This window comes from Colius striatus, chromosome Z, assembly GCF_028858725.1.
Source record: "Colius striatus isolate bColStr4 chromosome Z, bColStr4.1.hap1, whole genome shotgun sequence".
Lineage (NCBI taxonomy): Eukaryota > Metazoa > Chordata > Aves > Coliiformes > Coliidae > Colius > Colius striatus.
Window position 1 is genome coordinate 1,583,730 of NC_084790.1, and position 14,574 is coordinate 1,598,303.

The window sequence follows — 14,574 nt, forward strand, 5'->3', positions numbered from 1 at the left end:
GTCTGCATCACCCATCCCGTGGGGCTCTGCCTCACCCCACCCCTGGGGGTCTGTCTCACCCCCACCCCGGGGGGTCTGCATCACCCACCCCGGGGGTCCGCAGCGCCGATGTACCCCCGCATCTCCGCGGCGCTCTGCAGCCGGCCGTGCCCGTTCCGAGCCGCGGCCCCGCACTCCCCCCGCCGCGGTGCCGTGCCGGGCTGCCGGGCGCGGGGCTGACGCAGCGTCTGGGGCCGCCCACACGCCCCGGATCGGCCTTTTTTCCTCCCCCCCCCCCAACTTTCTTTTTTGAACTTCTTTGCTTTTCCCCTCCTTTTCCTTCTCCCCTCCCTCCCCGTCTCCTTCTCTCCGTGTCCCTCCCCGCCCTCCTCCCCGCGTCCCCCCGGCCAGGCAGCGGCAGCCGGGCGCGGAGCGGAGCGGGGCAGCGCCGGGGATGGGGCGCGGCTCGGCGGCACCGCGGCCCCTCCGCGCCCCCCTCTGCTGCTGCTTGCTCGGCCTCCAGCTGCTGCTCGGCGCTGCGCACCCAGGTGGGATCCCGCCTCCCTCCTCCTCGGAGACCCCCCCCTTTTCCTCCGACAACCCCCCCTCTTCCACCCCCCCCCAACTTAATTATAACTGCGAGGAGAAAAGCAGCGTGGGAGGGTGAGAGACCCCCGTGCCCCCCCATCCACCCCCGTGCCCCCCCATTCCACCCCGGTGCCCCCCCATCCACCCCCGTGCCCCCCCATTCCACCCCGGTGCTCCCCATCCGCCCCCGTGCCCCCCATCCACCCCCGTGCCCCCCATTCCACCCCCGTGCCCCCCCATCCACCCCGTTGCCCCCCCATCCGCCCCCGTTGCCCCCCCATCCGCCCCCGTTGCCCCCCCATCCACCCCCGTGCCCCCCCATCCGCCCCCGTTGCCCCCCCATCCACCCCGGTGCCCCCCATTCCACCCCCGTGCCCCCCCATTCCACCCCCGTGCCCCCCCATCCGCCCCCGTTGCCCCCCCATTCCACCCCCGTGCCCCCCCATTCCACCCCCGTGCCCCCCCATCCGCCCCCGTTGCCCCCCCATCCACCCCGGTGCCCCCCATCCACCCCCGTGCCCCCCCATTCCACCCCCGTGCCCCCCCATCCGCCCCCGTTGCCCCCCCATCCGCCCCCGTGCCCCCCATTCCACCCCCGTGCCCCCCCATCCACCCCGGTGCCCCCCATCCACCCCCGTGCCCCCCCATTCCACCCCCGTGCCCCCCCATCCACCCCCGTGTCCCCCCATTCCACCCCCGTGTCCCCCCATCCACCCCGTTGCCCCCCATCCACCCCCGTGCCCCCCATCCACCCCCGTGCCCCCCATTCCATCCCGGTGCCCCCCACCCACCCCGGTGCCCCCATCCACCCCCGGTGCCCCCCATCCATCCCCATGCCCCCCATCCCACCCCCGTGCCCCCCCATCCACCCCCGTGCCCCCCATCCATCCCGTTGCCCCCCATCCACCCCCGTGCCCCCCCATCCACCCCCGTTGCCCCCCATCCATCCCGTTGCCCCCCATCCATCCCGGTGCCCCCCATCCGCCCCCGTGCCCCCCATTCCACCCCCGTGCCCCCCATCCATCCCGGTGCCCCCCATCCACCCCCGGTGCCCCCCATCCCATCCCCGTGCCCCCCATCCCATCCCCATGCCCCCCCATCCACCCCCGTGCCCCCCATCCATCCCGTTGCCCCCCATCCACCCCCGGTGCCCCCCATCCACCCCCGGTGCCCCCCATCCCACCCCCGTGCCCCCCCATCCACCCCCGTGCCCCCCATCCACCCCCGTGCCCCCCCATCCATCCCGTTGCCCCCCATCCATCCCGTTGCCCCCCATCCATCCCCGTGCCCCCCATCCATCCCGTTGCCCCCCATCCATCCCCGTGCCCCCCATCCATCCCGTTGCCCCCCATCCATCCCCGTGCCCCCCATCCATCCCGGTGCCCCCCATCCGCCCCCGTGCCCCCCATTCCACCCCCGTGCCCCCCATCCATCCCGGTGCCCCCCACCCACCCCCGGTGCCCCCATCCACCCCCGGTGCCCCCCATCCCATCCCCGTGCCCCCCATCCCATCCCCGTGCCCCCCATCCACCCCCGTGCCCCCCATTCCATCCCGTTGCCCCCCATCCATCCCGTTGCCCCCCATCCATCCCCATGCCCCCCATCCCACCCCCGTGCCCCCCCATCCACCCCCGTGCCCCCCCATCCACCCCCGTGCCCCCCATCCATCCCGTTGCCCCCCATCCACCCCCGTGCCCCCCCATCCATCCCGTTGCCCCCCATCCATCCCGTTGCCCCCCATCCATCCCCGTGCCCCCCATCCATCCCGGTGCCCCCCATCCGCCCCCGTGCCCCCCATTCCACCCCCGTGCCCCCCATCCATCCCGGTGCCCCCCACCCACCCCCGGTGCCCCCATCCACCCCCGGTGCCCCCCATCCCATCCCCGTGCCCCCCATCCCATCCCCGTGCCCCCCATCCACCCCCGTGCCCCCCATTCCATCCCGTTGCCCCCCATCCATCCCGTTGCCCCCCATCCATCCCCATGCCCCCCATCCCACCCCCGTGCCCCCCCATCCACCCCCGTGCCCCCCATCCATCCCGTTGCCCCCCATCCACCCCCGTGCCCCCCCATCCATCCCGTTGCCCCCCATCCATCCCGTTGCCCCCCATCCATCCCCGTGCCCCCCATCCATCCCGGTGCCCCCCATCCGCCCCCGTGCCCCCCATTCCACCCCCGTGCCCCCCATCCATCCCGGTGCCCCCCATCCACCCCCGGTGCCCCCCATCCCATCCCCGTGTCCCCCATCCCATCCCCGTGCCCCCCCATCCACCCCCGTGCCCCCCATCCATCCCGTTGCCCCCCATCCACCCCCGGTGCCCCCCATCCACCCCCGGTGCCCCCCATCCCACCCCCGTGCCCCCCCATCCCACCCCCGTGCCCCCCCATCCACCCCCGTGCCCCCCCATCCACCCCCGTGCCCCCCCATCCATCCCGTTGCCCCCCATCCATCCCCGTGCCCCCCATCCATCCCGGTGCCCCCCATCCGCCCCCGTGCCCCCCATTCCACCCCCGTGCCCCCCATCCATCCCGGTGCCCCCCACCCACCCCCGGTGCCCCCATCCACCCCCGGTGCCCCCCATCCCATCCCCGTGCCCCCCATCCCATCCCCGTGCCCCCCATCCACCCCCGTGCCCCCCATTCCATCCCGTTGCCCCCCATCCATCCCGTTGCCCCCCATCCATCCCCATGCCCCCCATCCCACCCCCGTGCCCCCCCATCCACCCCCGTGCCCCCCATCCATCCCGTTGCCCCCCATCCACCCCCGTGCCCCCCCATCCATCCCGTTGCCCCCCATCCATCCCGTTGCCCCCCATCCATCCCCGTGCCCCCCATCCATCCCGGTGCCCCCCATCCGCCCCCGTGCCCCCCATTCCACCCCCGTGCCCCCCATCCATCCCGGTGCCCCCCATCCACCCCCGGTGCCCCCCATCCCATCCCCGTGCCCCCCATCCCATCCCCGTGCCCCCCCATCCACCCCCGTGTCCCCCATCCATCCCGTTGCCCCCCATCCATCCCGGTGCCCCCCATCCACCCCGGTGCCCCCATCCACCCCCGTGCCCCCCATCCCACCCCAGTGCCCCCCCATCCACCCCCGTGCCCCCCATCCATCCCGTTGCCCCCCATCCATCCCGTTGCCCCCCATCCATCCCCGTGCCCCCCATCCATCCTGGTGCCCCGCATCCGCCCCCGTGCCCCCCATCCGCCCCCGTGCCCCCCATCCATCCCGGTGCCCCCCATCCACCCCCGGTGCCCCCCATCCCATCCCCGTGCCCCCCATCCCATCCCCGTGCCCCCCCATCCACCCCCGTGCCCCCCATCCATCCCGTTGCCCCCCATCCATCCCGTTGCCCCCCATCCATCCCCGTGCCCCCCATCCATCCCGGTGCCCCGCATCCGCCCCCGTGCCCCCCATCCGCCCCCGTGCCCCCCATCCACCCCCGTGCCCCCCATCCGCCCCCGTCCCGGCTCCGCAAGGCTCTCCCCCCCCCCCATGGATTTAAGGGGGAGGTGGGAAGGGATGCGGCTGTCCCCATCGGGTTTCACACCGCTCCGCTCTCGTTCCACGCGGCGTGTTTTCGGCGCTTCCACCGTGGTTTGTTTTACTCCGTCTCCCTCCTGTCTCCGTTCGTCCCGCCGCGTTTTGTTTTCGCCGCTCTGCACCCGCCACGTCTCTCCCTTCGCTCCTCGTTCCGCCGCCTTTGCGCTCGCTTTTAGGATGGTTTTACTTGAACTCCCCGGCGGAAACGCGTCCGGAGCAGCCCCGGAGGGGTTTTTTGGGGGGGTGTCTCCAGCACCTCGTAACCTTTTCTCTCCTTGGCGGAGGGGGAAGGTCGAGAAGTGTTTTGTTGGAGGTTTCCTCCCTTTCCCTCCCCTCCCGACGTGTTAATCCTATAGAACAGCTCCCCCGAGCGAGTGGGTAGTTGCGGGATCCCTTCCCCCACCCCCCCATCGCTTCTCAGAGGGTTGGAGGTTGGCTTGGGTGGATTTTTTTTGCCCCCCAAACCTCCTGAAGATGCTCCTTGGCATGGCCCTTGGATTTGAGACCCCCTTAACCCCACGAGCTGCTCTTGTTGCTTCTTTGAGTTAATTTGGCCCTACCTTGTTGTGTCTGGGGGGGTAAAAAAGAGCAAACTGATTAATGTTCAGGCAAAAATAGACAAGTTTGGCTTCTTTTATTAGAGGGTGTCTCCAAAGCTTAAGTAGAAATGGAAATGGCTGCAGGAGAGGGCACTCTCCTTCCTCCTCCTCCTCCTCATGAGCCCCCTGGAGCTGCTCTTGCTTTGGAGGGGGTGATGCCTGAAGGATTAATTGGAGCTCCATGGCCACGGGCAACTGCTTGGCTGAGAGGTGGAGGAGGGAGGTGATGAAGAAGGACTGCCCCATACCTTGGGGTATCCAGGAGAGACATCTCAGCTGTCCTCCCCCCATCAGCTTCCCACAGTTGCTTTCCAGTTCAACCTGGCTGTAATTTACTTGAAAGCCTTGAATTCTTCCTTGGGAGGGGCTTTTTAGGGGCTTGCTGGGTTTCAGCTGGGTTCAGTTACCTGTAAAGACCCATTTCTTTGGTTGTTTGGGCTTGAAGAATGTCGGTGGGATCCAAGGGCTGGGGCCTGAGGACAGAGGCACCTCTGTGCTTGGCAGCTCGTTGCGGTGAGGCAGGAGCCGACCCCGTGCCGGGACAGGGGGAGGAACAAGGGGGGCTTTCAGCTGCCTCCAGCTTAGGGGCTTGTGCTGCTTGTCCTGCTGAAGCCCCCTCAATTCTCCCCTCCCCGCTTTACCACTGGCTCGGTGTTGCTTTCCCTGGGGAGGTGTTGCTCCCTGAGAGGGTTCCTGCTAAATCCTCACCTCTTGAGAAGCTGGAGCAGGAGGTTTGGGTCCCCCTGGGTGAGAGATCACCTCTGACTGCTTGCTCTCTGCCCCACTGAAGAGCTCTTTCCATCAGAGGGGCATCAGGGAGCTGGGGGAGTCCCCAGCCCTGGAGGGATCCCAAAGCTGAGGTGCTGAGGGCTGTGGGTTACTGCTGGGCTGGGCAGGGTGAGGGCAGGGCTTGGATTTGATGAGCTGAGAGTCATTTTGTTTGGAGAGACCTTTGTGATGTCTGCAGCATCCATGGGGCAGGAGCTGCTGGGGCTTTGTGGTGAGAGGAGGAGGCAAAAAGGGACCTGGGGGAGAACTTTCAGCCTGTAGAACAACCAGAGCAGCCTTTGCATGACTCTCCTCTCTCCCTGGTTTCTTTTTTGCTTGTTGCACAGCAAATGCAGCTCCAAGAAGGGCTGACTCCGTGCTCTTTGGCTGGCTTGGGAGCAGGAGAAGAGGAATGGAGGTGTTGGCTTTGCTGCTGAGAGCACAGCAGCTCCCTGTGTGGTGGCACTGTGCTGAGGCATCAGGGAGAGAGAGGGATGGCAGCTTGTGGAAGAACAAGAGGAATGAGGAGCAAGAGGGATGGAGGCTGTGGTGTAAACTGTGGTAAAACTGTCCCCTCCCTCCCCCTAGAAGGCACCCAGAGAGGTTTGTTGGCCCCAGGAGGTTTCCCAGCTGAAGGTGCTGCCTGGGACACCTCAGAAGGTTTCCTGAGGGTGCTGGTGCTGCTTGAAGCCACGTTGCAGACATCTCTCTTCTGGCTGTGTTTTGTGCCTTTCCCCGCAGGGCAAAGCCCCTTTCCCTCTTCCCTTGAAATCAAAGCAAATGGCTGTTGAGGGGCTCAAATCACTGCTCAATTCGTCTTTCCCATCTGATCCATTCAGAGAGGGGAAGACTTTGCCTCTGGTACCTCACTGAGTGGCCAGAGAAGGGCAGCAAAGGGCCGTCACCCACCTTGGCACTGGCACAGCTCAGTCTGAGGCCGATTGTGGGTGAGAAGATGGAAAGCAGTTCCCTTGAAAGGCTTTTTGAAGCAGTCAGTGTGTCCCTCACGTGTGGAGAGGAGCAGCTTTGTCATGAATTTGAGCTGGGCCCAGCCTCTGGAGCATCGACATTTTTCTCATTCTTTAGATTGCTCAGAGCCCCCAAAGAAAACCACACAGATGCTCTTTTTTGCTTTTTTGGCTTCAGAGACCCATCTTTAATTAATTAAAGGATTAGAAAACGATTAGTGGGTTGACTTGGAGATTCCTGGGAGTATTCTGCAGCCCTGGAGCAAAGGTTGGGTTGTTTGCAGGGGGCTGTTTGCAGGCCTGATGCTCATTCAAGCCTCATCCCAGCCAGAGCTCAATCCTGCACTGCAGCTCCTGCTGTCACAACAGGGGTGTAAATGGGATTTGGGATGCAAATGGGATTTGGGGTGCAAAGCAGCACGTTTGCAGGATGCTGCTGAGACAAGGAGTGAGGAGATCAAGCCCTGAACGCTGTCACTTTAGGCTCTGCAGCCCTTTGTCTTGCCTTTGAGTACTGAGCAAAGAGAGCTCAGTGAGGAAAGCTTCATGTTCAACTGTTTGGAAGCAGCTGTGGGATGCTGAGGGCCTGATCCTTGCTGTGCAGATGAGCTTGGTCATGGTGAAATCGGGGATCTCCCATCCTGAGGTACCACTGGAGGGAATGGATGTCAGGAATGGCGCTGAAGGAGCGAGGAGGAGACGTCTCTGGGTCTTTCTTGGAGTGAGGGGGGAGTTTCTTTGGTTGGTCTCAAGACCATGAATCCCTCAAGTCACCTCACACAGTGCTGACTTTGCTGCCATGGGGGCGGGTGATGCTTCAAGGGGAGCAAATCAGGGGTGGTCAGATGAGCTGGGGCCAGAGCAGCCCCCCAGGATGTGGCCTGGGATGTCTGTGGGACAGGACACTTAAGGGGACATTTGCCACCATGCCTGAGAGGGGTCCTTTGCCACTCTTGGTCCCATTGCTGCCAGCTGGAGCTCGTTGGACGGGTGACACTCAGCAAACTTGGCATTTCCACCTCTGGATGTGTGTAACTGCTGCAGGACTGGAGCCTGGAGAGGCTCCTGAGGGGAAATTTGGGGACTATTTCCATCCTTCCACCTTTTGCAGGCTGCTGGAGGGCAGATGCTGGGACTCCTGGCTCCCTTGTCCTCCTGCCCACGAGCAAACATCCCCTGTGGGATGCATTTATTCAGGCAGAGGGAAGGGAGAACGGGCTTGAATGCCTGTCAAGAGGCTGAAGTGTGGTCTGTGGACCCCATCCAACATCTTGATGAGACAGCAGAGGCTGAGCAGGGTGGTAGGTGCCTTCATGGGCTCAGCCAGGGAAGGAGCTTGTCTCACACAGCTCCCAAACTTCTCTCTCTAAGCTTTTCAGCTCTCAAGTGCAGGTCTTGCTGCTTCATCCCCTCAACCAAGCCACTGGGAGCTTTGCTTTCTCCCCTGTCCCAAGAGATCTGGCAGCTCCTTATTCCCTGAGGCTTGGTTTTGTTAAAGCCAAACCAGAGCAACCACCACTCTTCTGCTGCTGGAGCTTGGCTTGGAGCACCCAGACTTGCTTCTGGCTGAGTCTGGCTCCAGCTGAGCCTGTGGGACATCAGGCAACGTGGCTGTTGTGATGCAGACCTCTCATTTAGGAGCTTTGGAGGTGAGGAGGTCAGTGGCTGCCATCAGTTCTGGTGCAGACAGCCAGTGTCCCTTCCTCTGCTAAGCCAGAAGCTGAAGGCATGCCCTGAGGCTGCTGATTCCTTCTGTGCTTCCTTCCCTGTTGTGTTTTGAACCTGAAGTTCCTCTTTAAGGGGCTGCATAGAGTTTATCAATGTCCAGAAAGCAGTTTGGGAGGGAGTTGAAGCAGCAATGACGTTCCCATGAGGCTGGGGCTGCTCTCATACCCTGAGGGAGATACACACACTCCTTTCTTGGGCCAAAAACTGCTTGTCTTCATGGCAGTGGCCACGCTTTCGGTCCTCTCCATGCCAAGACCTTGGGGATGGCATCAGCCATGCCTGGACTGACTGGGATTTCCTTCCCAGGAAGAGGATTTTCCTCTACAGGACTGTTTCCATGCAGTAGGATGGAGTTTAAGATGCAGCTGGGGGTTTTGCTGTGCCCCATCAGTGCCAAGGTGCAGCCCTGGGCTCTTGCACTCCCACACATCACTTGCAGGGGGAAGTTCTGGGTTGAGTCTCTCCCCATCCCTTCAGTTCCCTGTGCTCCTGCAGCACTGAGGCTCACCCTTGGTGAATGAAACCCTCCTGCATTCAACATGAAACACTTTGGGACTCTTTTTCTCTTGTGTTTTAGTTCCTGTTGCTGAGCATCCCCCCTGAGTTTAGTGCATCCTCCCCAGCCATCCCTGCAGCAGGGCTGTGGGAGCTGCTGCTCAGCCCTGGGCAGCAGTCACGGGCTGAGAAGGCAGTGGGCTGAAGCCTGGGGCTATGGGGTAGTGCTGGGCTGGGCAGGGTGAGGGCAGGGCTTGGATTTGATGAGCTGAGAGTCATTTTGGTTGGAAAAGACCTTTGTGATGTCTGCAGCATCCATGGGGCAGGAGCTGCTGGGGCTTTGTGGTGAGAGGAGGAGGCAAAAAGGGCCATGGGGGAGAACTTTCAGCCTGTAGAACAACCAGAGCAGCCTTTGCATGACTCTCCTCTCTCCCTGGTTTCTTTTTTGCTTGTTGCACAGCAAATGCAGCTCCAAGAAGGGCTGACTCCGTGCTCTTTGGCTGGCTTGGGAGCAGGAGAGGAGGAATGGAGGTGTTGGCTTTGCTGCTGAGAGCACAGCAGCTCCCTGTGTGGTGGCACTGTGCTGAGGCATCAGGGAGAGAGAGGGATGGCAGCTCGTGGAAGAACAAGAGGAATGAGGAGCAAAAGGGATGGAGGCTGTGGTGTAAAACTGTCCCCTCCCTCCCCCTAGAAGGCACCCAGAGAGATTTGTTGGCCCCAGGAGGTTTCCCAGCTGAAGGTGTTGCCTCCTCAGCCACCCCTGCTGCAGGGGTGAGAGTGCTGGTGCTGCTCAGCCCTGGGCAGCAGTAATGAGCTGAGAAGGCAGTGGGTTGAAGCTTGTTATGGGTAAAGCTTCTGCCTGGGCTCTCAAATCCCAACAAGGCATTTACTAGCAGCTTTGCTTTCCTTGCACATGGGGGCTGTGGCTCCTGAGGAGCTCCTGGGCTTGGGATCCTCGATGGAGCTCAGTTGCTGCCGTGCCTGGGCACCACACTGGGCTTGGAGGGTTTGCTGCCTTTGCCAAGTGGTTTGGAGCAGACCACATCCATGGCTGTGTGTGTGCAGCACAGAAACCTTGGAGCAGGGGGTTGTCCCTTTTGTTCTGTGTGTGCTCAGCCTCCTGCACGAGCCTGGAGCTGGGGTTTGTTGGGATAGCCCCAGATGAAAGGTGCTCCTGAGGCAGAGCACTGGCAGCAGGGGGGAAATGCCTTCACCAGGGTGGCTGTGGGATGGGGCCGAGCCCCAGAGCTGCTGCCAAGGGCTCTGCCATCAAGGAGAAGAGCCAAGGGGGTGGTTGAGGGTGTGGGCACAGAGCCCGAGCAGCTCTGCCATGCTGGGGCCAGCATTCTCTCCAGCTGCAGTTGGGATGAAGTTGTGGCCAGAGCCCTGGAGCTGCTCCAGCCCTGGATTTAAGCTTCAGCTTCAATTTACACCCTGTGTTTGTTGCTGGTAGTGGGAGGGATGACACAACGGAGCCAGAGTGCTCTGGGTGTCCTGATGTGGGCTGTGCCTGGTGCAGGGTCTGATGATGCCCATCTGAGCTGTGCCAATGTGCTCTCTCTGTGTCTCCCACCACCAGCAGCCACCTCAGCCCCCTGGAGCCTCCACATCCCTCTTCCCTCTCTCATCTAGTGCTGCCCAAATTGTAGGTTGTGAAGCTTTCCTTATTTGCTGTGGAGTGGGAACGCTGCTGTGGGAAGGGTTGAGCTGAGCTCTCTTCAGACTTTCTGCTGCTTAAAGACTTGCCTTGTTTTAATGAGGCAAACAAACCCTGGAGCTGGGCACAGGGTGCACAAACTCCCTGGAGGACTGCTCCAAAAGATCACAGCTTCTCCACCTCTGCAGCTTTCACCTGCCACTGCCAAGGCCCATTTCTCCCACTGTGCCAGAGTGTGAGCCTACTGATGTTTCCCACAGGGCAGAGCTGGTGTCTTGTCTTGTTCTCAGTCATCACACTGTCTGCTTTCCGTGCTTATGCCACCTCCATTCCTGGAGAGGTGATGGAGCAGCTCATCCGGGATGTCATCTCCAAACTCATGGAGGAAAAGAAGGTTATGAGAGGGAGACAGTGTGGATTCAGCAAGGGGAAATCCTGCTTGTCTGACCTGAGAGGCTTCTATTGAGGGTATAACTGTCTGGCTGAGGGGAGAGCAGTGGATGGCATCTACCTTGGCTTCTGCAAGGCTTTGGACACTGTCTCCCACAACATCCTCATCAGAAAGCTCACGCAGTGTGGCTGGATGAGTGGAGGTGAGGTGGATGCAGAGCTGCTGAATGACAGAGCCCAGAGGGGGGTGATCAATGGCACAGGATGGAGCTGGAGGCCTGTGGCCAGTGGAGTTGCACAGGGATGGGTTCTGGGGCCAGTCTTGCTCAACATCTTCATCAAGCACCTGGGTGAGGGCACAGAGGGACCCTCAGCAAGTGCCCTGCTGGCACCAAACTGGGAGCACTGGCTGATTGCCCAGAGGCTGTGCTGCCAGGCAGCCAGATCTCAACCAGCTGCAGAGCTGGGCACAGAGGAACCTGCTGAGGGTCAGCAAGGGCAAGGGCAGAGTCCTGCAGCTGGGGAGGAACAAGCCCCTGCAGCAGCACAGGCTGGGGGTGAGCTGCTGGAGAGCAGCTCCAGGAGACAGAGCTGGCACTGCTGGGGGAGAATCAACTGCCCATGAGCAGCAACGTGGGCTCGTGGGCAAGAAGCCAATGGCAGCCTGGGGGCAGCAAGAGAGTGTTCAGTTTGCCATGTTGAGTTTGCTGGGGAGCTGTTGGCTCCATGGAGGTCAAAGCCCACTGGAGTCAGCTGAGTCCCCCAGCTCCAGCCTCAGTGGAGCAACTCCCTGCTGCTGTTTCACAGCAGTTTTGACAAGGGGAGAAAGTGGAAATGCTGGGGAGATGTTGAGAGCAGAGCTAGTCCTAAAGCTTTCCCATTCTTGCAGGACTCAGTGGTGACTGGGAATACACATTGTGTGCCCTTTCCTGCCTCCTTCAAGCAAAGGAGTTGTGGGCTGAGCTGCCTGCAGCATGTGGGGGCAAACCAAAACCCTTAACCTATAATTTCCTACCTCCAGCTCTTCTCTTTTTAGAGTCAAATGATACCTTGTGCTTTTCTGGCCCCAGGGCCGCCCCTCTCCAGTCTGCACAGCTTCCTCAGAGCCTTGTGCTGCTCCCTGACTGAGCTCCAGGCTGTTATTCCTCTTCTTGTTGAGCTGGGTTAAGCAGATAAGTCCCATTGCTGACCCCTGCTGCTGAGAGCCACAGTGCAGCTCATCAGGGCTGGTGTTTGACTCCTTGCAAAGCATTGCTGCATCCTCCTGTGACCCAGGGAGGCCTCATGCTGCCTTACCATTGCATCCAGCAGGTCTTGACACTGATTCCCTGAGCTGTGGTGTTTGTCTCTGGGGTGGGCTGAGGTTGGGAAGAGGAAATAAAGACCTTTTCAGCCCCCTAAAATTGATACAATGGCAAAAAACCCCAAAGCTAAACCTAGCAGGGCTTCTGAGTTTGCTCTGACGTCTGGTGAGGGCTTGTGGAACTCTCTTAACACAACCCCTCCCCAACTAAAGTCATTTTGTGGCTGTGCAACTTGTTGGAGCAAGAAGCAGTTGTGTGGAGCCTGGGGGATGTCTTTTGAGCTTGGAAACGTGCAGCTGAAGACGTGAAGTGCCTTTTCAGAATGACATGTCACGCTGGAGCAGTGTCCCTCAGCTTTAATGCCTTGGGCTTTCTGCTTTCTCTCTGGGTCTGGAGGTGGAGTGGTGTGTGAGGCAGCCCAGGGTGATGCAGTGGGGGCTGGGGGGTTGCAGTGAGCAATGAGATGTGCATTGAGGTTGTTGGGGTCAAGCTTTCTTCCCTCCACAGCTGTGTGCCACTTCCCAGCGCCTGAGCTGACAGTTCAGAGGGTCCTGCCACACCGTTGTGTGTTTGCTGGGGCTGTGCTTGGGGAGAGCTGAGGCTGCCTGCAGGAGTTTTCCGTCACATGTGGCTTGGGGACCTTTCTCCCCCTTCAGTTGTTGTTTGCTCTGCAGAGAAAGGTCTCAAATCAAACCGATGGATGCACTCTCTTGTTTCCTTGCTCTGTGTTTCTCTGCCCTGAGCAGAGGGCTCATAGTGATGGGCACTGCCACAAGTCCCAGAAGGACAGGACGTCTAGAGAACATCTAGTGAACTCAGCTCCATTCTGAGTGAGAGCTTCCCCCTGCCTGGAGCCCATCACCCTGAGGACAGGCCTCAGGACACATGCTGGGGTTATTTCTGCAGGGGAGCTGTGCTCTGCTCACTGTGCCAGGTGCTGGGCTGTAATGAACTGTTAGAGAGCAGGGCAGGGAAAGGGAGCTGGGGGTGCTGGTGGGCAGCAGCATGAGCAGGAGCCAGCAACGTGGCCTCGTGGCCAAGAAGGCCAATGGCAGCCTGGGCTGGATGAGAAGGGCTGTGGGCAGGAGGTGCAGAGAGCTTCTGCTCCCCCTCTGCTCTGCCCTCCTGAGCCTGCAGCTGGAAGATTGTGGCCAGTGCTGGGCCCCTCGGTTGCAGAAGGACAGGGAGCTGCTGGAGAGAGTTGAGTGCAGGGCCACAGAGATGCTGAAGGGAGTGGAGCATCTGCCTTGTGCTGAAAGGCTGAGGGAGCTGGGGCTCTGCAGCTGGGAGAAGAGGAGCCTGAGGGCTGAGCTCATTCATGTTCCAAATGCATCAAGGGTGGATGTGAGGAGGCTGGAGCCAGGCTGTGCTCAGGGATGGTCAATGACAGCACAAGGGGCAATGGGGACAAGCTGCAACAGAAGAGGTTCCAAAGCAACACAAGGCAGAGTTTGTTCCCTGTTGAGGTGAGGGAGCACTGGCAGGGGCTGCCCAGATGGGCTGTGGAGGCTCCTTGTCTGGAGCCATCCCAACCCCAGCTGGATGAGTCCCTGTGTGCCCTGCTCTAGGTGGTGCTGCTCTGGCAGGGGGGTTGCACTGGGTGAGCTTTGAGGTCCCCTCCAGCCCTTGAGATGCTGTGCACAAGGATACATCCCCAAACTCCCTCATGGAAACAAAACCAGGCTGCTCTGGCCAGGCAGAGAGCAACAGCTTGGGGAGATGCCAAATCCTCAGTGCTGCTTTAACCCTTTTCCCCTCTTGTTTTGTTTTCATCCAGACTCCAAAATCTTCCTCATCTACAACACGGGCTCCCAGAGCTGCCTGGAAACCAAAGACTCACTGGTGAGACTCAGCAAGAGCTGCAACACCAGTGCCCCAGCCCAGCAGTGGAAATGGGTCTCCAGGAATCGCCTCTTCAACGTGGGGGCCATGCAGTGCCTGGGGGTGTCATGGCAAGAGGCCAATGCCACAGGACGGTCCCAACCCTTGGGCACCTACGAGTGCGACCGTGAGGCCGTCACCATGCGCTGGAGCTGCCGTGGCCTCGGGGAGCAGCTCAGCCAACAGCTCCCTGCACCCCTGGCCAATTCCTCTCTGGACAGGGGGGATCAGGCACGTGGCTCACAGTGGAGGACTTATGGAACTGAAGAGGATCTATGCTCTGTGCCTTATGCTGGTAAGAACTCGTTGGGCATTTGGGTTCTTCTGGGACTCAAAGTAGGGTGAGGATGGTGCTGCTGCAGTTGCGTCCCGGCAGGGTCACAAAGGTGATGCTGAAGGGAGTGGAGCATCTGCCTTGTGCTGAAAGGCTGAGGGAGCTGGGGCTCTGCAGCTGGGAGAAGAGGAGCCTGAGGGCTGAGCTCATTCATGTTCCAAATGCATCAAGGGTGGGTGTGAGGAGGCTGGAGCCAGGCTGTGCTCAGGGATGGCCAATGACAGCACAAGGGGCAATGGGGACAAGCTGGAGCAGAAGAGGTTCCAAAGCAACACAAGGCAGAATTTGTTCCCTGTTGAGGTGAGGGAGCACTGGAACTGCCCAGATGGGCTGTGGAGGCTCC

General features: G+C 61.4%; 1 protein-coding gene across 1 annotated transcript in view; it reads left to right on the forward strand.

Moving 5' to 3' along the window:
* Positions 1 to 396: 396 nt before the first annotated feature.
* LOC104562282 (C-type mannose receptor 2) overlaps positions 397 to 14,574 on the forward strand; it is a 33,787-nt gene continuing 19,609 nt past the window's right edge. The window contains exons 1-2 of the mRNA XM_062018998.1: positions 397 to 527; positions 13,794 to 14,192. Coding sequence (XP_061874982.1) covers positions 434 to 527; positions 13,794 to 14,192 — 493 coding nt within the window. The 5' untranslated portion in view covers positions 397 to 433. The remainder of the gene's footprint in view (positions 528 to 13,793; positions 14,193 to 14,574) is intronic.